The sequence below is a fragment of the Hibiscus syriacus genome, unplaced genomic scaffold, assembly GCF_006381635.1.
Source record: "Hibiscus syriacus cultivar Baekdansim isolate YM2019G1 unplaced genomic scaffold, ASM638163v2 tig00001120_pilon, whole genome shotgun sequence".
NCBI classification, from domain to species: Eukaryota; Viridiplantae; Streptophyta; class Magnoliopsida; order Malvales; family Malvaceae; genus Hibiscus; species Hibiscus syriacus.
The window spans coordinates 1,160,080-1,187,008 of NW_024061845.1; the positions used below are offsets into that span (position 1 = coordinate 1,160,080).

The 26,929-nt window shown below is 32.8% G+C and overlaps 4 protein-coding genes across 7 annotated transcripts; 1 reads left to right on the top strand and 3 right to left on the bottom strand.

Moving 5' to 3' along the window:
* Nucleotides 1-490: 490 nt before the first annotated feature.
* Nucleotides 491-2,154, top strand: LOC120120418 (putative F-box/FBD/LRR-repeat protein At5g22670). Its single transcript, XM_039140070.1, has 4 exons — nt 491-742; nt 912-1,415; nt 1,504-1,650; nt 1,775-2,154. Exons 1-4 carry the CDS (start codon nt 491-493, stop codon nt 2,036-2,038), a joined length of 1,167 nt encoding a protein of 388 aa, XP_038996001.1. The 3' UTR covers nt 2,039-2,154.
* Nucleotides 2,155-3,317: 1,163 nt separating this feature from the next.
* LOC120122259 (cell division cycle 5-like protein) lies at nt 3,318-7,087 on the bottom strand. Of its 4 annotated transcripts, XR_005516063.1 has the most exons (4): nt 6,963-7,087; nt 5,485-6,874; nt 4,462-4,661; nt 3,318-3,741 (listed from the first exon to the last, which is right to left on the bottom strand). XR_005516063.1 is itself a non-coding variant. In XM_039141436.1 (2 exons), exons 1-2 carry the CDS (start codon nt 4,636-4,638, stop codon nt 3,583-3,585), a joined length of 336 nt encoding a protein of 111 aa, XP_038997367.1. In that variant the 5' UTR covers nt 4,639-4,740; the 3' UTR covers nt 3,318-3,582. The 4 variants fall into 4 exon arrangements, 1 of the variants encoding a protein (XP_038997367.1); XR_005516062.1 differs by having other exon boundaries at nt 4,462-4,652; nt 5,485-7,087; XR_005516061.1 differs by having other exon boundaries at nt 5,485-7,087.
* Nucleotides 7,088-18,101: 11,014 nt separating this feature from the next.
* On the bottom strand, nt 18,102-19,573 carry LOC120120425 (aspartic proteinase nepenthesin-1-like). The gene is made up of 2 exons (XM_039140074.1): nt 18,611-19,573; nt 18,102-18,521 (listed from the first exon to the last, which is right to left on the bottom strand). Exons 1-2 carry the CDS (start codon nt 19,571-19,573, stop codon nt 18,102-18,104), a joined length of 1,383 nt encoding a protein of 460 aa, XP_038996005.1.
* A 2,451-nt stretch (nt 19,574-22,024) lies between these two features.
* On the bottom strand, nt 22,025-23,797 carry LOC120122312 (protein translation factor SUI1 homolog 2-like). Its single transcript, XM_039141464.1, has 5 exons — nt 23,662-23,797; nt 22,863-22,943; nt 22,560-22,765; nt 22,406-22,459; nt 22,025-22,289 (listed from the first exon to the last, which is right to left on the bottom strand). Exons 2-5 carry the CDS (start codon nt 22,897-22,899, stop codon nt 22,245-22,247), a joined length of 342 nt encoding a protein of 113 aa, XP_038997395.1. The 5' UTR covers nt 22,900-22,943; nt 23,662-23,797; the 3' UTR covers nt 22,025-22,244.
* Between the last annotated feature and the right edge of the window lie 3,132 nt (nt 23,798-26,929).

Sequence of the window (26,929 nt, forward strand, 5' to 3'; positions counted from 1 at the left end):
ATAATTAAAGTAATTTTTTTATTATTATATTAATTTGACATGGAATGGAATATAATAATATAAAATATTTTGGGTTTATATAATAATAATAAACCTAAAGTTTAAATACATTATTCTTCAGACAAATTAGCAGGATATAATTAATACAAAATTAAAACCCAAATTGTTTTGGGCCAAAAATCCACTGATTTGAACAAAAGAATTAGACCCGAATACCGAGATAAGAGAGGGCTTGACGCTTATAAGGAGGGAGATGGCTCGTCTGACTGCTGAGTGCTGAGGCGACGCATGTGGCGTCTGGTAGTAAGGCAGCAAAACACTAGAAGAAATGGGCAGGTAAGAACATAAACCGCTGTTGCCTGAAGAAAGGTAAGGTTTCAGGTATATTAGTGGATTTAGAAACTGAAATATAGGGTAATTCTGAAAGACTTGTATTGGTGGAACAGATTAAATTAGTTCTTGGAATTGCCTTTTTCTTAGTTCATGGTCCATGGCCAAGCAAGTGAAATCTGTGGGTGACTTAGATAGGATCAGTACTTTGCCCGATTCTATTCTTTGTCACATCATGTCCTTCCTTCCCACTAAAGATGCAGTTCGAACATCTATTCTTTCACACAGATGGAGATATCTCTTCCCTTCAATGTCTACCCTTGATTTTGATAGTTGCTTACGTGATTTGCCTCGCAGAAATCTTAACAGTTTCTGGAGCTTTGTTGATAGATTACTGTTTTTCCCGAATCAGGTGAGTTTAGAATGCTTTAGGCTGCATGATCCTACTTCACGGGAAGATGATTGTTTACGCCTTTATGGTTGTATATCTGCTGCACTGTGGCGTGGTGTTAAGGAAATCGTTACATATTCTACAAACTGTCCCGTATTCCCGACTCTTCTATTTACTAGCCAATCACTAGACATTGAAATTGAACATAGATGGTGAAATAAAGGTTCCAAGTAATGCCTGTTTACCAAATCTGAAGACACTACATCTTACAAAACTCGTATTTGTAGATGGTTCTTCAATTTTTAGGTTAATTTCCAGTTGCCATGTCCTTGAAGATTTGGCGCTTGATCTATGTGATTTTTATAACACAACTGTGCTTAGTATTCATAATGTTTCACTCAAGAGTCTGTCTTTAACTTTTCTAGAGATGGTAGTCGGAAGTGCAGGAGATTTCAATTATGTGGTTGAGATTAACACTCCGAGTCTCGTCTATTTACGGTGCTCTGAGCTAACAGCTGAAGGCTATACTTTTAGCAACATGTGTTCTCTAGAAAAAGCTTATATTTCCATCTATCCATTTAATGTGGGTGCAAGTGCAACATCCAGTGTGGGTCGTGTACGTGGTGCAACTCATCTTTTTCAAGCAATTTGCAACGTGCAAGATCTATCTTTGTTCATCAATAATGCCGAAACGGTTAGTGAACTTATATTTTAGTCATCGTCGTGAATACCGAAGTGTTTTCTTTTACCATCAATATAATAGTTCAAGTGTTGTTGTACAGCTTTTTGGAAGCTATATAGAACCGGGGCTTGCATTTCACAACCTTGTTGAACTGGAATTTTTTAATCCTGATGGAGATTGGAAGGGAGCGTGGATTGTGGAGTTTTTGTGTCATGTACCAAATCTTAAGAAGCTTACACTGGATCTGGTATGAAAGATTCTCGAAATACTGTCTCGTATTTAAATGTATGATACAAATTAATACAGCAGCCCTTCTTTTTGTTTTGTTTTGTTTTGTTTTGTTTTGTTTTGTTTTGTGTGTGAGAGTTTAGGGTGTTCCCAAAGAAGGATTCAGGGTAGTACCTACAGAAGTGCCTTCGTGTTTGTTATTTAAGCTGGAGGAGATTGAGATGGCATCCTTTGAGGGAGACGAACATATGTTTGCAATGGTTAAGTATTTGCTGAAGCATGCAAGAGTTCTGGAGAAGCTAATAGTTGATGCTTATGCACCGTGTGAGGAACAGCGGTTGTGTATCATAGAAGAAGTAAAAAGGTTACCAAGGAATTCAAAGACATGTGAAGTCGAGATCCTCTAACGTTTTCTATTCTCTTTCCAATTTTGTTTTGTTTGATATTGTGGGAAAATTATTCTAATGTTGTACAAATGATTTTCGGTAGGTGCGTGAATTTTTAAAATTTTAAGAGGGATGAATTTATAAAATTTTCGGGGTGAAAATAGAATAAAAAATATATAGGAAAAAATTTAAAATATATGATAATTTTAAATTTTCAGGGGGTGACTGCCTTCATCTGCCCCTCGATCCATCTCTGATCTTAATGTTAGTTGTTGACCGTCAATGATTATTAGTTTTTTTTTCATATTATGTCCTTTGTTTTATTTATTTATTTTATTTTTTTAATTTTGAATAAAAATCTATATCTTTGTGACACGTTTTTATATGATTTTGAGGCATGCTTTTCTCTACTATTGTGAGTGATTTTCGCATATCGTTAGGGTGCGTTTGGTTTACGGAATATAAGATTACCAATGAGAATAAAAGATTACCTGGGAATAGGATTACTGGGAATGTTACATTACTGTGTTTGATTGGTTTGGCAGGAATGTAAGATTACAATGTTTGGTTGAAGGAATAAAAAATTACTGGAATGTATATTTTACTAAATTGTCATTGATCTATATTTTTTAACAAGTAAAATTCTAAATATTTAAATAAAAATTATTTATATAAAAATTCTATATGTTAATAATATATTACTTGAGTATTTAAATATATCATATTATTTAATTTTAATTAATATTAAATTTTATATAATTTATGTAAAAATATATTAAAATTTTACATCAACATTTTAACTAAATGTTTACATTATGGAAACTAGCTTCGGTTTATACGTGACTCATTTACTGGGAGGTTTTTTGTATTTTTCAATCGACAAGGTTTACATTCTTCCATATACAATAATTTATCATAGATATTCATAATAATAAAAAGATGTAAATTATTTTTGTTATCTAAGATATAATATTTATTATATCTTCTATATACAATAATTTATTTATTTAACTTTTCTATTTATACTTAATTCTGCATACTTTATCATTATTATTTATCTTATGAATTTATATTACAAAAACATAATTCAAATAAGAAAATATAACACTAAAAATCATATTGTAGCTTTATTTCTTTTCTTGTTTGTTCATTACCATGTCATGATTACAATATGATTATTCTTTCGAGTGAATCCAAGACTTACCAGCATCAAAAAGTGATCTAAATATCAGTTTTAGATTGTGGGTGTATTTTAAGATGTGAAGTTTTTTGATACGATGATGAAAATAATTTCTCTTCCTTTCCTCTTTTGAAGGAATCATCATGTTGCTCAAAGAAGCAACATCAATTAACTGCTAATGGTAATGGCACTACTGGAGGTTTTTTTTCGTTTCAAGGTTGAAAAGGTGAGGGTGGTTCATTTATTAAAATAGTTCACAGCTGCAGAATGTGAACATTAGTGAGAAAAAGAAATTTATGAAATATATAGCTTTGGCAAGATGCCCATCACTTTCATACTGATTCCTTTGCAGGTGTGCTATGTGTCGTGATGGCCAGCCTGCTTCTCATTCACCTAATTTGCGATGTTCATCAAGGAGTTTCTCGAAACGTTCAAGACATTGAGAAGGTGTTCGGCCAACAATTGGGGCAATCGTCCTCCATTGCATTGGCATGAGCTTAGCAAGACGAAGCAGCTTCTCATCCTCTTCTCTAGTCCATTCGGTCTACATACATCACAAAAACACAAATGATCACTTGAAACTTGATAATTATTACTAGTTTTCTTCATCAAAATGAATCAAGTAGAAACAATTCAATTAAACTTAATAATTCAACAGAAAAACAATAACATATTCTCAGCAAGAAAACTACTTGCAGAGTTGCCATTTGAGTAACAAAAGGCTGCAATTCCCTACAACTAGACCACCCTCAATTCTTACTTTCACTAACTCATTTTACGCTCTCAAAAGTAAAAAGCTTATTTGACACAAGCAAATGAACAATAAGAATTGAAATTTGTGAATTTATTTTTATATGATACAATTATAAACCAATGCACATTACTCCACGTTTGTAGTATTTTGTACTTTTAGTCAAACAAATATTTGTTTATTTACCATTAGCTTCTGTTTGCATAGCAGACATTCGAGCAAGCACAAAGCAAGAAACAAGGAGCAACAAGAACATTTCTTTTAACCAAGCTTAGCTACTCTGACCAAAGGCATCAAATCAAAGAGCAATCTAAACTAAACTTAACTTTTCTAACCGAAGAAAACCTAATAATAATAGTGTCTATGGAAAATTTCAACTCATAAATCGAAACACTGAAAAGCTTAAATACCCAAAATTGATTCGATCTTTAAGTGTAAAGCTCCAATTCGAAACAAATCCAGGTGAACAAACATTAAAATTTTCCTTACAAGGAAAAGAAAAGATAAATTTACCTTTTTAATGGAGGGATCGAGCCACTTATACCAGCGAGCTTTACATTGCTTAGCAGATTTACGAACAAGCAAAGAAGAAATTCGAGCCCATTGGTTCTTCCCATATTTCATAATCGCCGCCTTCAATATCTTATCCTCCGTGTTCTTCCATACGCCTCCTTTTATCATAATCCTCATTTTGGCTCACGATTCTTTGTTACCTTGAAATTAAGGAAAGGTAATACTTCCAAAACAAGCTTTTGAAATGAACAAACTAATGCAAATTGTAAACCACTTTAAATAGCAACTTAATAAGTTTGAATTCATTCAAATCCCAAGCACAAATTATGACTAACAATTAAAAAGAAAATTAACAAAAGCCCAAACATCCAACAAATTCAGATAAGAGATGTCAAAAGTAAAAGCCAGAAAAACAGTTTATTTAAAAAGAAAATTAACAAAAACCCAAACATCCAACAAATTCAGATAAGAGATGTCAAAAGTAAAAGCCAGAAAAACAATATATAAACAATTTACTTTGTGATGTACCTTGTGACCTGATTTAATCATTGTACCAAGTGAAAATGGTGCAAAACTGATATGTTATCAAAGATCTTGATACTTGCCAATGCTAGTATTGGATGAAAAGATAAACAAGTACGTGCCAGTGGCATTTGATATTTTGTTTGAAAGGCCTATATTAATGTTCAAGCAGATATACAAGTGATTACAAGTTCCACCATATGTATATATAGTAGGTTTTGGGGTTTATTGATATCTAGAAAGTTTCGACTTCTTTTTAATTGAAACTCAATATCAGGAGATGCCTTTTTGTTCACATTACATCATGACATTAAACTTCTCTTTAATGGAAGTATGAAATGATATCAGTCTAGCTAGTAAACCTAATGTAGGGTAGTTACTTAATTGGTAGGTTAATGTTGAGAAATGGAAGTTTATATACATGTGCAATGATGATCTATCTAATGTCAATGTCCTTGTTCTTGGATTATGAAAATTTTGTTTTGGTATTTAAGCATTTACCTTGTAATTTTCATTCACTTGGTGGGAACTTCATACAAACCATCTAAAACAGACTATGCTCCAAGACATAGTGCACATGAGCCTTTCCATCCAGTGGGTTGTGCGGTAGATGGTGCCAGCCATAGTCAATTCGGTTTTGATCATCATTATCCGTACTTTCCTCCATCAGGGTATAGCCAACCTCATTAGCTGCCGCAACCTGCACCAAGCACTACACGGACACAGTTACCCCCAGGGAGTTATCATCTACCTCAGCAGTCACCATCCGCAACCAAGCACTAGTCAGCCACAATTCTCCCAGTCTCGCACATGCAATATGTTTATTTCTGTCTATTTTTCTTGGATGGATGCTATAACTTTTTCTTGGATGGGTGCTATAACCAGTTACTTGTAAGACCCATGAGCTCAACTAACTTCATCGACGAGAAGTTACCAAATGACTAGAACATAAACTAACATATCATTATACTAACATAATTTGGAAGATGGAAATTGGTGAAATCACTACGATTTCTCCCGATATATGACAGTCATACATGTTTACACTAACTAAATAAGACCCCCTACTAATCACAGCCTATGACAACTAACAATGTTAAACTACAAGTTCGAAAACTCAATCATTGTCTTGAATAATCATTCAATATCATTGCGAAATTTGAACACACTTATCGATCCATGAGCTCGGCTAACTTCAACGACGAAATTTGGAAGTTAGAAGTTGGTACAATGACTATGAATTCCCTTGATTATATGATCATCATACATGTTTACATTAATCATAAAACCCCAACATCACCATTCACAGCCAATAACAACCGAAAATGTAGAAATTTAAACTTACTTAAGAGTTCATGAATTCAACAAAAAGGAAAATTTCCTAAAGGTCAAACCTGGATACCAAGAATCTCAGCATCCTCAGCTAGGAACAAAGCCATATGACTAGTGAGATTAAACGGAGCCGTAAGCCACTTCCCAGGCGGCACATTGAGCTGCCCACTACCTCTCTACCCAAGCTTCGAGATCACCGACACGGTGTTTCGAACGCCACTGTATTCACCGTCACCCCATCACCTACACCACCGAAATCGATCAAATTAAACGCGAATGCCTGCATCTCGGCAGGGGCCGACCGAAAAACGGTTTCCCCCACAAGAAAAACCCCAGGTTGACATCAATATTCCGTTGCCACCAAAAAACCGAACAGAAAGCCACGATCCAAAAGACAGTAAAGAGATTCCGGTGTGAAGAGAAGAACGCCACGCCCCATCTCTTAAGCTCCTTTCTTTTTCTCTGCAACTGAAACCTCCCGACCGGCAAAAATGGCTCCACCATTTTCATGAAACAAGATGGGTCTAGTTTTGCGACATGGACAAAGAAGGATTTTCCTCTGTTACAAGCAAAAGGGTGTCTGTTTTTTTAGAGATATGGAGGAAAACGTAAAGGATCAATGATCATCACGAAGGGATTGTTTTCACCTTTGCCACTATCATTCGTTTTGCTTAAACTGGGAAAACTAGGAATTTTTCGCGCTTGGGGAGAAGAAGATATCACAGAGGCAAGTACGGAGAAAAGAAGGGTATTTTAGCACTTAAGCACGGGAATAAAAAATACCTAATATACATATATAAATAACATTCTCAGGAATGAACACAAAAAAAATCACTGTTGATAATGAGATATTACCCTCAATCGAGAATCTTACCCATCCAAACATGGGTATCTTAATTAAGAAAAAAATATTTCTACTGGGAATGTTTAAATCCTTGATCTAAACGAACCCTTAAGGTGTGTTTGGTTAGGGAATGTGAGATTCTCATAGGAATAGAATCTACATTCCCCCGTTTGGTTGGTCGGGAATGTCATTCCCGATAATCTTATATTATCAATAGTGGATTTTTTGGGGTATATTATCGGGAATGTCATTACCTCCATTTTCGTAGTTATTGTTGGATTACCGACGTTTTGGATTAAAATGCCCTTAAAAAAAATTTCTTCAAAAATATCCGTATTATGTCATTGAATAATAAAAATTATACGAAGGTTAAATTACAAATTTATCCTTAAACTATTTTAGATTTATAAAAAAATCTATAATTAAAATTTTATATAAAGTTTAGGGGTTAAAATAAATTTTACCCTTAGATTAAACTTTTTTATATTTTCAATTTTGTAAAAAAATATAAATTTTATGAATTTAAATTTTTAAAGAAAATATATAAATATTTTTAAACTCGTTAAAAATAAATATATAATAAGGATAATTTGGTCAAATATACATTTCAATAATCTTTTATTCTTTTAACCAAACACGATAATCTTACATTTCTGTTAAACCAACCAAAACACAAAATACAATATTTCTAGTAATCTTATTCTCTGGTAATCTTACATTCCCACTAATCTTACATTCTGTGAACCAAACGTACCCTTAAGATTGATTAGTGCTCACAAAGACCATCACTCTCTCGAATGTATTCACTCCAACTGAGTTGGAATCGATTAGAGTGAACAGACTTCCCGTGTCAAAGATGCAACCACCTTGCCCACTTCCTCTAAACTGAAAAATTAAGATAATTTCTTTTTATAAATATCCAATATTATGTCATTTTTTTTACGAATCGAATAATTCGAATAATGTGATACATTTCTTAAAGGACAATACAAAGAAAATATTAAAATTCATTCAAAAAACTCGAAAAAATAAATATATGAATAGATCTGAATGTATGGACAACGATTCAAAACAGAGATTAAGTTATTGAAAAACATATGGAGACCAATGTTGGTAGGAGGAGACTCTTTTAGAGATGAAGCAGGGGAAGCGGCGGAGAAGATAGGGCTTTGAAAAAACATATGGAAAATATGGGTAAATTGATATTTTATCCTTGAACTATTTTGGTTTACAAGAAGACTCATGATTAATAATTTATCTAAGTTCAAGAGTTAAAAATATTAAACCTTTTACTAAAGTGTCACGTCATCCAACTCACGACAGCTAATGTTTTAGTGACCAAATCTTAATAAATGATAATGTAAATGATCAAACTATGTTTTTGAATCTAGTAACTAGGGATGGCATAATGACCCGAACCCAACGGGGAAACCCGAAACCTGGTCAAGTTCGAGTCGGGTCGGGTTTGAATGATATCGGGTCGGGTCGGGTATCGAGAATTTTTTTTGGTCGGGTTCGGGGACGGGGCAAGATCCCCGCCCCGATTATATATATATATATATATATATAACATTTTATATTAATTATATATAATTTTTATATTAATTATATATAATATTTCTGGTTCGGGTTCGGGTTTGAGTATAATATTTTGGGTTGAGTTCGGGGACGGGGTAAAAAAAATCTCCGACGGGGATCGGGTTGGGGTTAGGGATTTATTTGGGTTCGGAGACGGGATGAGAAAAACCCACCCCGAACCCACTTCGTTGCTATTCCTACCAGTGACTAGGGGTTTGAGAAATTAAAATATTCATTCTCATCAAAAGATGACATATTCTGTAAACAAGCAATAAAATGTATTCCGTAAACAAGCAATAAAATAACCGATACATGCAACTACTAAATCAATTAAAGAATACTCTTCGAAAACTATCAATACATTATACATGTCACGAATTGTATCATACATATCACCATTATATATTCCATCACTAATAATATAATATATATATTTAACTGAAGTGTAATGAATCAAACGAAACCAGTCTGTGACAATATTTCATAACCTAAGGCTAATACAAAGGAGAACTAACATCCATTATTTTAATAACAAGTAGCAAAATATGTCTGATAGTTGTCCTGTGGGAATTTTCATTCAAACTCAGGGAGGACTCAAATTGATCATTTGCTCACCCCTATTAAATTGAAATTTATCCGTCAATGCAATCTAAGTTCTGACATTCCATAGCATTTTGTTAAGTGGTGCATGAATGAAACCTAATGGTTTAACACAACCCATAGCATTTTGTTAAGTGGTGCTCAGTAACCCTTTCCTGAATTTTGTAGTATGGTTTAACACAACCAACATGGAAGACAAATATGTCAAACATGAGAAAACATTTTACGCACAACAAATATATAATTAACTAAGCTGAAGCAAAGCCTTGCGAGAGATGCCTTAAGCAATCATGAGAATCCCTTGCACCTAAAAGCTCATTCAAGCATTTGTCAAACAGTTTACGCACAACAAATGCCCAATCGAAACACTGTCAGCTATGAAGAAAGGAAAATAGACCAGGCAAGAAAAGAGGAATATGTATTGTCAACATTATCCTAACAAGAAGTTTGCACCCTTTACAAGTTTTGAAGCTTGGAACTTTAAGAGCTCCCTAAATCTCTATATAACAGTTCCTATAGGAAAACAAACAATATCTTACTTGAGCTGTGCAGATGTTACTAGCAGCTTTGTCCCTAAGAATATGTCCCTAATTTTTTCGGTTTTTCGGATAATCCGGAAATGGTTTTTTACCGATCCGTATCCGATTCGATAATCCGAAAAAAAATTCGGATACCCGATTCGAACTATCCGAAATTGAAAAACGGATCGGATATCCGAATTTTCGAATCGGATCAACGGATTGGATAGGTGGGATCGGGTTTTTTTTGCACACCTCTACTAGTGACCATAAGTTTATAAAAAATTACTTTAAGATATATTGGTGAACCTAATTTTTTTATTGGTTGAGTAAATATAAATATAATAAAAAATTTTAACACAATATATATATATATATATAAAAAATATAATAAAATTTATATTTAAGTTGAATCTAGACAACTGGATTAATATAGCTTTTATATATATATATATAAAGTTGTAATCTAATTTTTAGGTTCGGGTATTAGGGTGGGTAAAGATTTAGATGAAGCCCAAGCTTAGATAAATGATATTTGTTTGTATCTTTATATCATTAAATTATTTGATTAATTTCTTGATTTTTTGTTGTCTATAGGTTAATTTTATACGCTTGGATGAATTAGTAATTTAGTTTTCTAGACTTCAATTTTTTTAATACAGTAATTTAGTGTATTTTTAATGAAATTAACTTTATTATAAATTGAAAAGTAAAATGAAAATTTTCATTAACACGATAGATAATAAATTGATTACGATTATGATAAGAAAGAATATCCATTATTTATTTATATATAAAAGGTAAAAACATAGTCAAAGAATCAGGCAACATCATTGGCACAAATCTCATCAGCAAAACTGAAGTTCACCAAACAATTCATCATGGATAATACGTTTATTTGTTGATGCCATGCTCCAAGTATAGATGAGGAGACTCCCCTTAGTACTCCCACGCAGAAATACCCTCGCCTGAACACATTAACGTATCTTCCATTAACGTTGTAATCGGCTCCATTGAAATGGAACGTTAAAGATGCAAAATCATTATAAAAACTTGGTTGGTCATAACACAAATCGAATCCTCCTTGCTCTTTGGGTCGTCTTTGAAGCTGTTTCGACCCATAATAAGCATTAAACACTTGCATTACTCTCTCGTATGCATTCACTCCGATTGTCCCGGCGTCGATGAAAGTGAACAAAGCTCCGGAGTCTATTAAAATACCACCGGCACCGCCTGCCCTGAACTGAAAGTAGACGGAGGAAATCCGATACGATAATTGGCCACACTTATATCCAACAATTGTAAGTAGTAAAAATATTTGTTTGTGTCGGTGGTTGCACGATCAATGTTGATTGAAGGTGTCCTGGGGGGAACTTTGGAACGTCTTCTCCGAACCTTAGAACAAGCGGAGGGGGTAATGCGCCGGTAATAGGTGCAAAACAGTAGGAGAATCGAGAATGAGTTTCGGTCGAAAACTGTCTCGCCATCGAATCCGGAGAGATGCTTACTCCAAATACACCTGAAATCTCAGTGTTCTGGAAAAAAACTTGGCTGCTATCGTTAGAGCAACCAAACGGCATTAAAATCCCGTTTATTAGTTTTGTCAATCAAGAAGTGGAATGATTCTGTTGATAAACGCCCTTAGTGGAGGTGCCACCGCCATAGTTAACGGTGTAGCGACATACACCGTCGATACAAGCGAGGTCTTTACCCGGGTCTTGCAGAGACGATGTTCACAAGGGAGTGTGTAGCAGTGTTAGAAAGTCGAGGATCATAAACCGGAAGCCTTTGGGGGAAACAATCTGGCAAGGCTGGCATTGCGTCCATATTAAGCCACCTCCGGTGTCCATCAGCAACTTCACTCGGTGCCCTTGGCTTCCTATTGTAAACTCTGCGGCATACCATAAATTCTCTCGTAATAATGGTATTCGAATATTATCGGGAAGTTTCGATGTATCCGAACTCGAAATTAGATTCAAATAATTGGCTCTAGCATTTGAAACGTGGATCCATCTCTCTGTTCTTCTTCTACAGTCAGATTTTGAATACCGTACAGAGGAGAGCTTGGAGAATCATCCACATCAACCCTTAAGGTCAGACCAATGGGATTTGAAGTAGAAAAAATGAGAAATGGGGTTGAAATAATGATATCACACAAAAGAAAAACAACACTTTAGAAGTGAGAAATTAAGGGATAAAGTCATTTCTCTAGTGAAAAATTAAGCCTGCAATGCAATGGTATTGTTAGTTTTAATGTATTTATAGTGACGAAAAGAACACTCAAATAACAATTAGTACGATAATCCATCATGCATTAAAGAGAATTAAGACCCTCTTATTCTGGAAACAAATATCTCAAGATATTAATGAGTATTGAGATCCTCTGATTCAAGGCAACAATTTGATTCTTTTCAAAATTTGAATGTTTTTGGTCAAAGATTAAATTTGATTACTTGAAATAGTTAAATTCTTGATTTTGTAATGATATTGTAAGTTCTATATATTATAGTGAAAAACATTCAGAAATGGCAAATGGTATGATAATCCATCATACATTAAAGAGCAGTAATGCCTCTAATTATGGAAATAATCCTTAAATATTTAAGGTATGGACTCGTCCTACATTAATGGGCATTAGAATTCTCTACTCTAGGGCAACAATTTGATTCTGTTCAAATTTGAATATTTTTTAGTCAAATATTCAATTTCATTACTTAAATAGCTAATTATTATGAATTGAACAGTGGATCGAGTCCACAAGCGCATAATCTCTTAGAATGTCCGACCTTCCTTGCACCACCCGGATAGCTTCCCCGTTGTCCATTTCAATTTCTATCTTCCGAAGACCCAGCTTTTGGCATGTTGGAGAGCGTCGTGAAAAGCCCACAGTTCCGACATTAAGACCGAGCAGGTGGCGATACTCATTGAAAACCAAAAGAGCCATTGACCTTCTTCATTACGGAATACCCCTATAGCACCGTCTAATCGCCCATGGGAGACAGCGCCATCCGTGTTGATTTTCACCCATCATCTCTCTGGGCGCTTCACGTCACCTCTTCAATTTGCTGCAGTATTCCTCTCGCCGCTGTAGCTTTCTCCATAGGAGAAGCTTTAGTTGTTTTCCTGCAAAAAAGGCTTTCAACAAAATACATGACTTCTCAACAAAATTTGTGTCGAACACGAGCGCGTTATGACGGTGCCCGGGTTAAGAGTCCAAGCAGCAACGGAAGATTGATTGGGAGTTGCGTTTCCCATTCTTTTCTCAATTAAAGGACCCAATTGTCAACCCAAGAATCGACCAAAATTTTGTTTGAAGACCGTCTCTAATATTCCATGAGATGCTTTCACGGACGGATAGAAGGCCAAAAATTTCTAATGCCCTTCCACAATTATTGTCGATAATTCACAAGGCACTCTCCTCTCTCCATTTATACTTGGCTTTAGGATCAAAATACACTAAAATTACTAAATTATTCAATACACTATAAATTACTAATTATTTGAATTAGTTTTAGGATCAAAATACACTAAAAATTACTAAATATTCAAAGCTTAGGACTCAAACCCTTTTAAAGAGTAATACAAATAATCAAACAAAAAGATAATCTCCACAATATTAGAATATTTACAAATTAAACTAAAAAAATCAATGAATGATTACAAATGTTTATAAGAAAAGATGAAAAAATATCTATCAATTTCTAATTATTAGATTGTTGGTAAAATGAATAAACTGTTGGAGAATTTTTTTTCTTACAATAAATGATGTTTTAAATTTGTGGGTTTAATATCTATTAAGAGCAATCTATTAGAGCAAAAAGTCTCATTCTCCCTCCCCTAGATACGTGTCTCTTTTCAATAAGACTAAACGTTATTAGCTTTCCAACGCACTTGAACGGGTCAAACTGATGGTGAGAGGTCACGATAAATCATTATAAGAAGACAACACATGTTTAAAATTTCCAACAATGAACATGAAATACTTCGATTCATGTATAGAAAATTTGATGCAATCCTATTCTACAGGTGAACAATATTACCCAATGTTTCGAGAATTTCTTGATTAATAATTTCTTTTAATAAAATTTAACATCTCTAACTTTCCAACTTACCTTAATAAGCCATGAATTAAATGAGAATGTTTCTTCTTTGATTTGTCAATGACGCAATGCAGAAATTGGTTTGACCAAGACAATAACACAGAAACGTGTCCATATATTATTTATATTTAAAAAAGCAAACATATTAAACAATCAAGCAACATCATTGGCACAATTTTCATCAGCAAATTGAAGTTCACCGAACAATTCATCATGAATGATACGTTTTTTGTTGTTGCCTTTAGTTTCCTACGCAGAAATACGCTTTGATCATGAGCACATTGACGTATCTTCCATCAACGGTGTAATCGGCTCCATTGAAATGGCGAATGATCCTTGCACTCCGCTAGGCCATCTTTGAAGACCTCTCGACCATAATAAAAATGCTAATAAAAAAATATAATAAATGATAATAAAAATTTCATTCCACAAAAAATATTAATAAAAATAATTAGAGTGATTAAAACATGAGCAATTTGAAAGTTGAGTAGTTAAATTGAAATTTGTTAAACTTTAGTGAAGATAACAAGAGTGAAAGGTAGTTGAATGATAAATGATGTAATTTATGCATAAAAATGCCACATACAATAATCCGCTAAATATTTAATGACAAGATACCAAAATGAAATAAAAACTAAACCTTAGGATGATTTCAAAACAAATAAAAGTTTATGTACCAAAACGAAATAAAAGTAATAGTGTAACACCCCCAACCGTATTCGACCGAATACGAGTTCGAGGTGTCACATGACTTTTCAAAACATTTACTTGTATAAAATAGTGAGTAATTTAAAACTTTTATAACATGTAACTTATTCAAAATGTGTACAAAACTATTCAGAGCTTATAAAATATAATCTTTTGATACATGTCAACTAGAACTTTTATATTAAAATAATATTATTCACCTCTCTTCTGATCTGACCTTCATTAAAGAGAATTGACCTGTCTTGTTCCACATTGCTCTTTACTCTTCTTGAAATCTACGTAAATCACTTACACGCAAGTCTATGACTTAGTGAGGCAATAAACATATAATGTAAACTATAATTTGTAATCATGCATGAACAATTATTGCTATCACATCATACCCAAACATATATCCATTCATATATCAAATCCACACATGCATATAATTATCTTCTTCTATCATTATCATATTATTACCATTCATATTTCTATTATCTTGTTTATATGATTATTTGTTCATATCATATATCTTATAACATATACAATAATCACTAACACACAATATCATATCGTATAATTCATATCACAAAACGCATATATATATCACATACATTGTATTCAATGTTATCTCTTATTAGCCTATGTACACCTGTGAGAATTGTAGATATGTGAGTCTAAGTCTATTGAGGTTGTGCACTATGATGTCACCACAGCTCGTAAGGGGTCCCACTAGGGGCTATGAAATTTTTGTCCCGAAGGACCACTATGAAATATCTCGAAGGATCACTGTATGTCCCAAGGACGTGTAGACCCTCGACTCTTGGCATGCCAACTATACTATAGCTCGTATCATATAAATATACTTTGTTTTCTCATGTTCACATATATCATGTCATATGGCTCATATCTTTCTCATGCATTCACATAGTTCAGTTTCACATATGTTCATATATACATCACATAGCACATACTTCTCATATCATTACATTCAAAAGCATGTTAACACATATAATCATGCATACATACATTAATGTCATTCATATACGTATAATCATATATTCATACATTCTAATATAGGAAATAGACTTGTCGCAAGTATTGTTTCCATTTAGCACCATAAACTAACTAATATGCACTCACCTGTGCCTCACTTTCTATCAATTACTCCTTTGGCTTGCTTTCTCTTCTTGATTAATTTTAACCTTTCAATCATTACGGAACTTGCTCTCGATCGATATCTACACAATCATGTATTTATATTATCAATATCCCATTTTATATACTTTAATCTATCATTTCATAAACTGAAATAACGATTTATTCCATTTCCCATTAAAGTGCATCGATACATTATACAGTGTATCGATGCATCCCTTAACATGTGCATCGATACTACCCCCATCGATACACAAATCACCTTCGATGTTTTAATCTTAAGGGGGTGTATCGATGCACTCCTTATACATTGATGCACCAATTGCATTTGATGTTTCCATTTTTAAGGGGTGCATCGATGCACTTCCTGTGCATCGATACACACTGAACAATTTATGGAAATTTCCCTTGATGCATCGGTACAAGTTGAATGTGTACCGATGCACACTAGCCCAGAATTCCATTTCGTGCACGAAAATCCACTCAAATCAACTCAAATGCTTCATCTTTCATCCCCTTTCATGTTCTTAACTCATATACATGCTTAAACCAATTTATATCCATATAAACCATCTTTAACCTCAAAATTCTATCCCTCATATGTAACTAAAAAATTATATCAACTTTGCAACTGTTTTAATTCCAATTCTATTGCTTCTAACTTCTTAATTAGACCCTTGACAAGTCAAATTCAACTTCAAAATCTATTAACTCCTTTTATTTCAAGAATTCACTTAAAAACTCCTTTTACTTAATCTCTCCTAACTCTGTCGTCTTTTGATTTTAAGATAACTTAAGCTTTCCTTAAACTTAGTTATCGTCTAATGATCACAAACTAACCTTGAATTCATCAAGAAATTAACTAACCATGAACTCACCTTTGCTCTTGGCTTCCACGTGAAGAAGAAGAAAAAAGGAAAAGCATAGCATATTCTGGAGAAATCTCTCCTTTTCCACGTGGTTCCCTTATCTTATAAAGGAAAAAAATAAAAATCTTACTTGTCAAATGACCATTTGACCCTTTAATTCATTCAATAATTACTAAACAGCCTTCAGCATATATTTCAAATAAGTCATTGAACTATTCATTTATCTTACTTTAATCACTAATTTCTGAAATTTTTCAATCTAGTCGCTAACCCGATATTGAGAATGTTACAAATAGTTTAATTACTAAACATATAGTTTACCCAATTATATCCTATTCTTTAATCATTTAATTTAATTCATGTACTTTAGTAGTGTATTATAGGGTCTATCCTCCCTATCTAATTTGTTACATTTACAATATCAATATAAAAAAAAAAACAACCTAACTATCAAAAAAATATGATTCCGTTTTTCTTTCAAAAATTACAAAAACTCTTTATTAAAAAATCCTTCTAACTTAATTTATTCGATTTACAGTATCAAAATTCAAACTCCAAAATTTATTTTTTTTTTAAAAAACTAACTACTAATTCCGTTTTTCTTTCAAAAATTACCCCCTTCTCCTTTTATTTTTCAAAATCGCTCCTAAATTTGTAATCATTTTAGATGGTAACTTTAGATGTATCCATTGAATTCAATTTTTACTATTCGTAAGGAAATAATATGATTTTTAACTAAGAAATTAGAAACGAAATTATTCGGGAATAACTTAAGTCTTTCAAATTATCAGAAGAATCAAATTAAAATAAAGGAAACGAGAAATTACATGAAATAGAACCCTATCAGTATGTGCTATGATCATAATCTTTAACCGAGAATTTCTCAAATTAACTGAAAACGATTAGAAAAATCACCTAAGGTTGAATCAAATCAGCAGCCAAACAGATATAAATCAAGCCTCAATAACAGCAACATGTAAGGTAGTCTAGGCAATTATAAGGTAATTTGTGTTCAAATTTTTTCTTAATTTATCAGTAACATGCATTCTCTACATATGCAACTGTTTGAACCCAAATATTTTAAGTATAACAACATTATCTTTAAAACTTAGAAACGAAATGATTGCTATGATCTTTCAAATTATCAGAAAATCAAATTAAGCAAGGAACGGAGCGGAACAATCATAAGAGATTAAATCAAATCAGCAGTTAAACACAACAACATACATATAAAAATCAAGCCTCATATAAGTTATAAGATAATATTTGTCCAAAATAGTAACTATTAAAAGGAAATAAAATTTAAGAAATAGTTAACACATAAATTTATTGCTGACAAATTTTCATTTCGGTCTAAGGACTGAAATTACTTCAAGTCTCGTTGTTACATTGTGCTACCCAACATTTGTTTTTTGTAAAGAAAAAAAGTGTATCACCTATCATTTTGACAATTTTCATCAGCAAATTGGAGTTCACCAAACATTCCATCATAAACGAGTCGTTTATTTTGTTGATGTACTGCTCCGATAATAGTTGTTAGGGGTCCCTTCAGTATTGGTATGCAGATAGTTCTCTGGTCGAACACAACATTATATTCGCCGGGGACGCTGTAATCGGCTCCATTAAAATGGAATGTTATAGACGCAAAATCATTAAAATTGGGTGGACGATTATAACACAGATCGAATCCTCCTGCACGTGTTCTTATAGCTGAAAGTCCTTTTGAGCCATAATAAGCTCTAATCACTTGCATCACTCTCTCGTAGACGTTCACTCCAACTGAGTTGGAATCCATTATAGTGAACAGACTTCCCGAGTCAAAGATGCAACCACCTTCCCCACCTCCTCTAAACTGAAAAATTTAAGATTAACTTTTTATTTAAATATTTCAATATTACGTCATCTATTCTTTACGAATCGAAATAATTCGAATAATGTTACCTGAAAAGCAGACGGAGGTAATCCTAGACGATAATCACCAACACTTATATCCAACAATTCCAAGAAGAAATGATCGTTGCCTGTTCTTTGCACAAACAATGTTGATTCAGCATGTGGAGGCAACTCCGGAATGTCTTGTCCAAATTTTAGAAGAAGTGTGTTAGGCACTGCCTCAGTAAAAGGGACGAGGCAGTATGAGAATCGAGATCGAGTGAGAGCAGCAAACTGTTGCATCATAGATTCCGGCGCAAAGTTTAATCCGAAGATCCCAGAAACAGCGGTGTTCTGAAAGAAAATGTTCCGATTATCATTACCACAACCGAATATGACATTCTCGAACGTTTGCATATGAGATTCGTCGGTATAGAAAATAAAGTCTTCCGTTGACACAACCCCTGCTGTGGAGGCTCCACCCAGATATCCGTATTGGTAGACGCATCGGTTGTTTACACAAGAAAAGACTGTTCGGTCGCCATTGCACATAGGATGGCTACAAGGAAGTGTGGCGTAAGTGGTGGAAGCTCTAGAATCGTAAATTGGAAGACGTTGGTTGAAACAATTTATGCAAGGTAGACATTGCGTCCAAATGAGACCACTACCGGTGTCCAACAACAACTTCACTCGGTGCCCTCGGCTTCCCATCGTAAACGTTACAGCATAATATGCACCATCTCGTAGTATCGGAACTCGAATATTATCAGGGAGTATCGTTCCATCGGGACTCAACATTTGATACAAATAATTGGCTCTAGCATTGCTAACATTGATCAATCTTTCTATCCTTTCAGCTACACTTAGATCCTGAATACGATACAGAGAAGACCCTGGAGAATCATCTACGTAAGCCTTTAAGGTTAGACCTGTACGATTTGCAGTCGAATATGTGAAATGTGGTTGGAACACTAATGTAACACAAAGGCAAAACAACATTTTAGCATTGACAAAACCAAGGGATGAAGACATTTTTCAAGTGAAAAGTAAAGCCTACAATGCAATAGTATGGTTATGTTTTTCTCTCCTTATAAAGCGATGGTATTGTATCACATTTATAGAGAACAGTTATTTTACCATTCATGGATAATAATTCAATGTATTTTTGACTTGTTTTTTGGGATTTCCCATTCCAACTCATCTGACCTGTATTATAGAAAATGGTATAAACATTAATGCCCTCTAATTTTGGAATTTTTTAACGTATGAGTAAGCTCTAGCCATTTGTGATAAATAGTAATTGTCATTTCTTTTATTTGCTATTTATTATCAGTCAATCTTATTTAAAATTTAGGAGGAATAATTTATTTTTTTCAAAAAAAAAAAAACACCCTGTATGGATGATAGGGTTGGTCAAATTTTTTGTTCACAACTTTTTCTTATCTATATAATTAATTGAATATATTTTAAAAAAATGCATATGTTCTTATTAATAATAATTTTAATGGAATTATTATTTAATAAATTAACAAAAATCACATAATTCCAAGTCCTAAAGAGAGTTGCTAGGTGATGGTAAAATAAAGGTGGATTTGGCATGTGGAGGCAACTGTGGAATGGAATTGCTCGAGTAACACTTGGGAGAAGTGAGAGTGAGTTTTAGGAGAACTGTCGCGTCATAGATGCAAGGGGATTGTTTTTCTACATGATATTCATCGGTATAGAAATGGAATGCTTTTGTTGGTGTAACATTAATCACGAATGTTTTTCATTATTAATATATCTTTAAAAATATTTTAAAATTTGTCATTGTTACGAATATATTAATATATGCATATACAAGGAAAGACACCATAATCATCATGATATAAAATATCGTCACAGTAAAATCTAATGTAACTTATGGAAGCTTTAGGATCATAAATTAAAAAAAAAAATTAGTTAAAACAATTTTAACATGATCTTCGAATTAGATTACTTCATAACTTCACTTGATGTTCTTGACTTCTATTGTAAATTCTATATATCTTTGAATAACGATCCGAAATTAGATTCAAATAATTAATTTTAAATATTGATAAAGGTGATAAATCTTTTTTATTTTTTCAATTACAACTAATGAATAATTCTTTTCCCCTAATTTTTGGTCTTTTTTTTGTAATTTCATTTTTTTAAGTCCTACTCGTCAATAATATAAAAGATGGTACTAGCATTAACGCCCTCTAATTTTGGAAACGATGTGTAACTTTTTAATATACGGCCAATTCATTGCCCTTTGTAATAAGTAGTATTTATTATTATTTTATTTCTTATTTATTATCATTGAACTCTATTTAAAATGCGTAACTTCCTAAATATGTATAACTAAGTTGTTGCTATTTGTAATAAGTAGTATTTATTATTTATTATTAGTCAGCTCTATTTAAGATGTGTAACTTTTTAATGTATGATCAGATCGTTGCAATTTGTAATAAGTAATATTTGTCATTTTTTATTTCTTATTTATTATCAGTCAACTCCATTTAAAATTAAAGAGAAATCAATCAAATAATATTTTAATCAATTAAATGGTATTAGCGGTAAGAGGGAAGTTTATTCTCCCTAAAAAATTTAAATTCGAGCAGCTGGATCAAATTCGTGTTGTACAAATACTTTAAATGATGATTAAAAATATGTTTCTATTATAATATTAAACAATTAATCACTTAAATTTAAGTGCAATGCATATGACCTAAGAACCTAGTCATGCATATATATTAGTATAAATTAATTTTAAATATTTTTTTAAAAATAAATTGTGTATATTATCGTAAGAAAGTAGGGGAACCTGCTACATCATACAAAGCATCCAAATAAAAATAGCGAGCTTTTAGAATAATAAAAATTATTTGGAAAATAATAAAAATAATATTACGTCATTTTGGCATATTTTAATATTATTTAACTTTTTTTTAACAATTTTTATTTAAAGAAAAGGAAAAAGGAAAATTTTATTTTTAATACTTATTGAACGCATAACTTAAGAAAAAAGAGACGTGTATAGAAAATGATTTTAATAAAACCAATCGTAGCTTATCATTATTCTGTTAAATTATTAACAACACAATGATATAATAAAACATAAAATTAAATATTGGTGCTAAAATTAATAATTTAATAATATAAACGAGTACACAATCAAAATTTGATGATACATGTAATAGTCTAACCTTAATTAAATAAGTCAATATTGCTTGTTAAAATACATAAACAACTCATAAACACCACAGTATTACTGTAGCATGACACTTAACTTTCATGAATATGCAGAAATATTTAAATGTCATACCTTGTCAATTTAGCGATTGTTTTAATCTCTAACATAATATAAACAATTGTGCAAGTAGAATATGAACATGGATTTATTTAATTTTTGCCAAAATCTGATCAGAAACTAATATTTCAACAAATATAGGTCCAAGCATCATAGATTTTAGCTTTGAATACTAATAGAGAAACAAACTCCCATATAGCTTTCATCATCATCCAACAATACAGAATCCGTTGAATTTAAAAGCACAAGAAACGCTAGATGCATAAGTTCTTATCAAACCCACAGAGCAACGATCCAACCGCATAGACATATAACCTAATCAGACAATTGCTATTCCCTGCTTCGACACAAGGACCGCGATTTAGCAGAAAGCTTCACGAGGCTGCAGGCTTAGAAACCATGGATTTTGATGTTATCCTTCTTCACAATGCCAGCCTGATCAAAAACAAAACACGGATGCCAATTAGGAAATCAAATATCACAGAGTCCGATGGGCTTTTGCATAAACTCGCTTTAAGACATCAAGATATTCCAAACAATAACACAATTACCTGAACAAGGAAGGTTGACACATTCTTACGTTGGTCACCCTGAAGTTGAATAACCTGAATATAAACAGTGACACGACTGAAACTTAGCAACCGGGTACCAATAATAGAATACTGATAAGGTGAATAATCTCTTAGTAAGGGGTTATAGACACACCTGTCCTAATTCAGGGTCCTGGACCACGGTGCCATTGCAGCAAAACTCCTTCTTCAGGTCTTTTAGTATCTTGTTATAGCTGAATGCTTTCTTCAACCCCTGGACAGTTGTCAGGCTTTTCCGACCATTCCTTTGCTGAATACGAATATGCACGTACTCCTTTGTGCCGGCACCAGAGTCCTCAGCATTTGCATCAGCAAAGGGATCTAACACAGAAAATACATAAGTTAAACCCATATTAACAATAACAGACAGATAAAAACGACAGCAAATATTGGAAATCAAATTATGATAGAATCATACCAAAAGCAGTAGGAATTTGAACGTCAAGATCAGACATGAAACTTAGCTGATCAAAGAGGCCTAACAAACACAAGCTCAGACCTAAAAAACACAGAGCAATAACATTAGATTTATCATATAGCATACACCCATCAAGAATAAGAATAATTTCCAGGTAAAACAATGAAAAAAAAAAATAGAATTTGATCAAAACAAAAGTAAGCATCTCAAGGATTACCATCGACAAGTTAATCAGTAAAACAAAAGACTAACAAATCTAGCAAAACAAAGAAGCAAATAAAAGAAACAGGAATCAGATCACTTTGAAATATAATAATTATAAGAATTAAACTTGTTTGCAATAACTGATATTCGGCCTAGCAATATCAAAGCATAAGTTGCAGATTCTCAGTTCCATCTCCAACTTCCGCAAATAATACTAAAGAAAATAAAATATAAACAAGAAATCACCCAAAAAAGTTCAAGACGTGTATTATCGAAACTAAGTATTAAAAGAACGTAGCAACAAATTAGTTACAGATATCGTCACCAAAACCCTCAAACATGAAAAGACAATAGATTAACTATTTACAATAAATTTATTTCAATCTAAACTACTTTATCTGAAAAATAAAAAAAAAACAAGCTAACCTTGAATCTTAAATATCATGCCTTCCCTTCAGACGAAAACATTCTTAATTCAAAATTACTTATAAACTTTGATCATATGCATATAATCAAAACCCCATATCAGAATATCTAAGATCAATAAAATAGCCGTAAAGAAACTATCTATAACGCACAAAAGATGATAAGTTACCTGATCCGAAAATTTTAGGGCTTCGTTTAGATAACTTAAATCCGAGGATTATCAAGAAAATAATAGGGGAAATTTAAAACCCTAAAATCGGATAAAGCCTGAGAGGAGTGGAGTTTATTTTTTTCGATATTGGGTGGCTTTAAATGGAAAGGTCTACACAATTATTTATTAATTTATTAAAAGGAAAAATACACCTTTTTATTTTCGGAAGTATCACGCAACGTAGGGTGATGGGAATCTGTACTCGCGAGATTTATTATAAAGAAATTGTAGACGCCAGAATAACCTTTCGATGGTTAAAATCCGAAACGTGGCTTGTGATGGAATGAAGCGTGTGTTTCACTATCGGTTAGGAAAAAAAGGGGGGAGTTATTGAAGTTGAGGGGTAAGATTGTCAAATAGACGTGGAAATTTTATTTTGGTTCGAAGTCCTGATTTAAACGACGTCGTTTTTACGTCTGGGGACATATCTTAAAGCCGGCATTTGCTGTTGTTGTGGTAATGGACTGCATAGGTTAGGACAGTGGTAGATTAGGTTTGGGGTGAGATTGAAAGATGAGCCCTACAATCCACATGAATTAGAAAAAATAGAAGCCCAACCTAATTAACAGATAAACAAAATCCCGTATACAACTCGTATTCCGAGTTCCACACAAAATGCTATCAAAAACTATGGCCTAGGTTTTTTATTATTATTAAACACGAGGTTAATTTATACTCCTTCTGTCTCATTTATGTTGATTTATTATTGACTAAATATATATGGCAAGTCAATTAAAATGAGAACAATGATTTAAAAAATGACTGATAGATTTACTTTTAATGGGATAATATGATAAAAATATATATATGTTATTATGCTGCAGAAAACACAATTATTATTTTCCAACTAGTCTGGCCGAATTTAACTCCACCAAAAGTTGATTTCTTTGTGTGGAAGGCTACGAAACAAAGAATTCCAATAGGAGTCGCGGTGTTGGAAAATAACAACTGCGTTTTCTGTAGCATAGAACAAGAATCTTCAAACCATCTCTTTTATCATTGCGAAACCAGTTGGAGAGTTTGGGAAATGTGGTGTAACATTTGGAAGGCACAACTTGTTATCCCTGATACTCTAAAATCTCTGTTGGAAATATGGTTCTCTCAAAAAACCAAAAGAATAGCGAAACCCATCCGAGACTTGATTCTTTTGGGTTTTATATGGATCATTTGGCTTTGTCGGAACGATGGAGTTTTTAAAAAAACCAGATATAGTATGGATCGTATATATGAGTTGGCTTTACTTAGGACCGGTTTTTGGGCAAAATCCAATTGGCCGCTTTTTATTTCTTCAGTGTTCAATTTTTATAGAAATCCGCTTGGTAATTTTGGTGTTTTGAACTGATCGGTGCAGCCACTGCGTGCTTCATTGGTTGTATTTAAGTTCAGTTTTAGTTTGGGGTTTCGAGTTGATTACAGGGTCAATAGTCGCAGAAGTGGATCGCCAGCTCTTATGATCTCAGTGATTGAATTTTTTTTGAGACTGTGAATATTGGTGTCATTTGTTCTTCAATCTTTCCATGCTGATTTGTACTATTTTTATTGATATGGCACACTCTTTTTCCTCCGTGTAGGTCTAGATAAGTTTTGTAACGAGACCTATATTGGTAATTTGCTTTGTATATGTTTCACTTAATATTGATTTTACAAAATCAATAAACTAATATTGATTTTATAAAATATATAAATAATTATTTAATTGTCTTAAATTAAAATAAGAAATTATTTAATTTTAAATTAAAATAAATTAAATAATAAGTTTGATATGTGATAAATTAATTCTTAATTTGATTTAATAATTGAATATTTTGGGAGATGTCCTAAGTTTGAATCATATATCTAACCATTTCCTTTCATTTTATAGTGACAACTTAGTATAAGTTAAATATATACTTTGACATTTAGAAACCAATGTTCTGCCCCATGCATATGGTTGAGTGCCTCTTTCCCCCCCCCCCAGTAGACACGCGTCACCACCTCATTAATTGAAAAAACTTTGATTAAATACTAATAAAAAATTATTAAAAAAATACCACGTTAGCACTATCATTAAATTTGTAACTGTATGGTATTAAAATGAAATAAAAACTAAACATTAGATACGATTTTAAAATAATTGAAAACTCAGTTACTAAATCGGATCAAAAGTAAAAGTTTAGATACTAACCGAGTAGTTTACCTTTTTATATATTAAATCCACGGAAAGTACTTGCGGTATTTGTAAGAAGGGAGATGAGGATGTGGATCATGTTTTTCGCCACTGTACTAGTGCTCGAAGTTTATGTGTTAACTTGATCCATCGGGAGAAGATAGGCAGCTCATGAAAAAACCGTTTAATGCGTAGATATGAAATAATTTGCATAATGATGAAAGTCAATCTATCAGCATTGATAAATGGAATATTTTCTTTCATATCGCTTGTTGAGATCTTTGGAAGCTGCGGAATTTTAAGTTATTCGATGGTAATTTTATTGAGTATGATTATATCCTTGTGAAAAGCAAGAATTTTGTAGAGGAGATTTTCTTGGCAGGCAGCATCTCCGGAAGACTGTTAATCGCAACATAAACCATACTTCAAGGCAACGACCTTTAAAAGGATGGGTTAAAGTAAATGCGAATGGAGCCGTTCGTTTTAACGATAGCGTGGTTATTGCGAGAGGCGTTATTCGTAGTGATAAAGAGAAACGACTCTTTAGTTTTTCTATAAATATTAGGTGATTGCCTGATATTACAAGCGAAGCTTTGGACAATTCATGATCTCTTGACTCAACTCTTGGAGACTTAATTATCATCATGTTGAAATTCATACAGACCATCTGAAAAGTGATAGATCCAGAATGAAAGATTAGATTCCAACTTGTTAGGAAAAAGAAAAACTCAATTGCAGATTATTAGGTTGTACTGTCTCGCGACTCACCTGTAAGAGAAGGGTTGTTCTTTGAATCCCAACAGACTTGTTAAAGCTCGTATCGCAGGAGACAGCTTGTACTCCTTTAGAAAAATAAAATAAAAATTCACTAAAATTATGGTTTGTCGAATGCAAATACACGTTAAGGACCTTTAACAGCTTTGATCCAAACAAGCTTGATTAGGCATTACTTAAACACTTAAAAAAATACTTACAGGCAAATAAAATTGTTTGAAACAGTACCGTTTATTATGCTCGCCCTACCCAAAAATAAAGGTTTAAAATCAAATGCTAAGAAAAATAAGTTTTAAAAATTTTAAT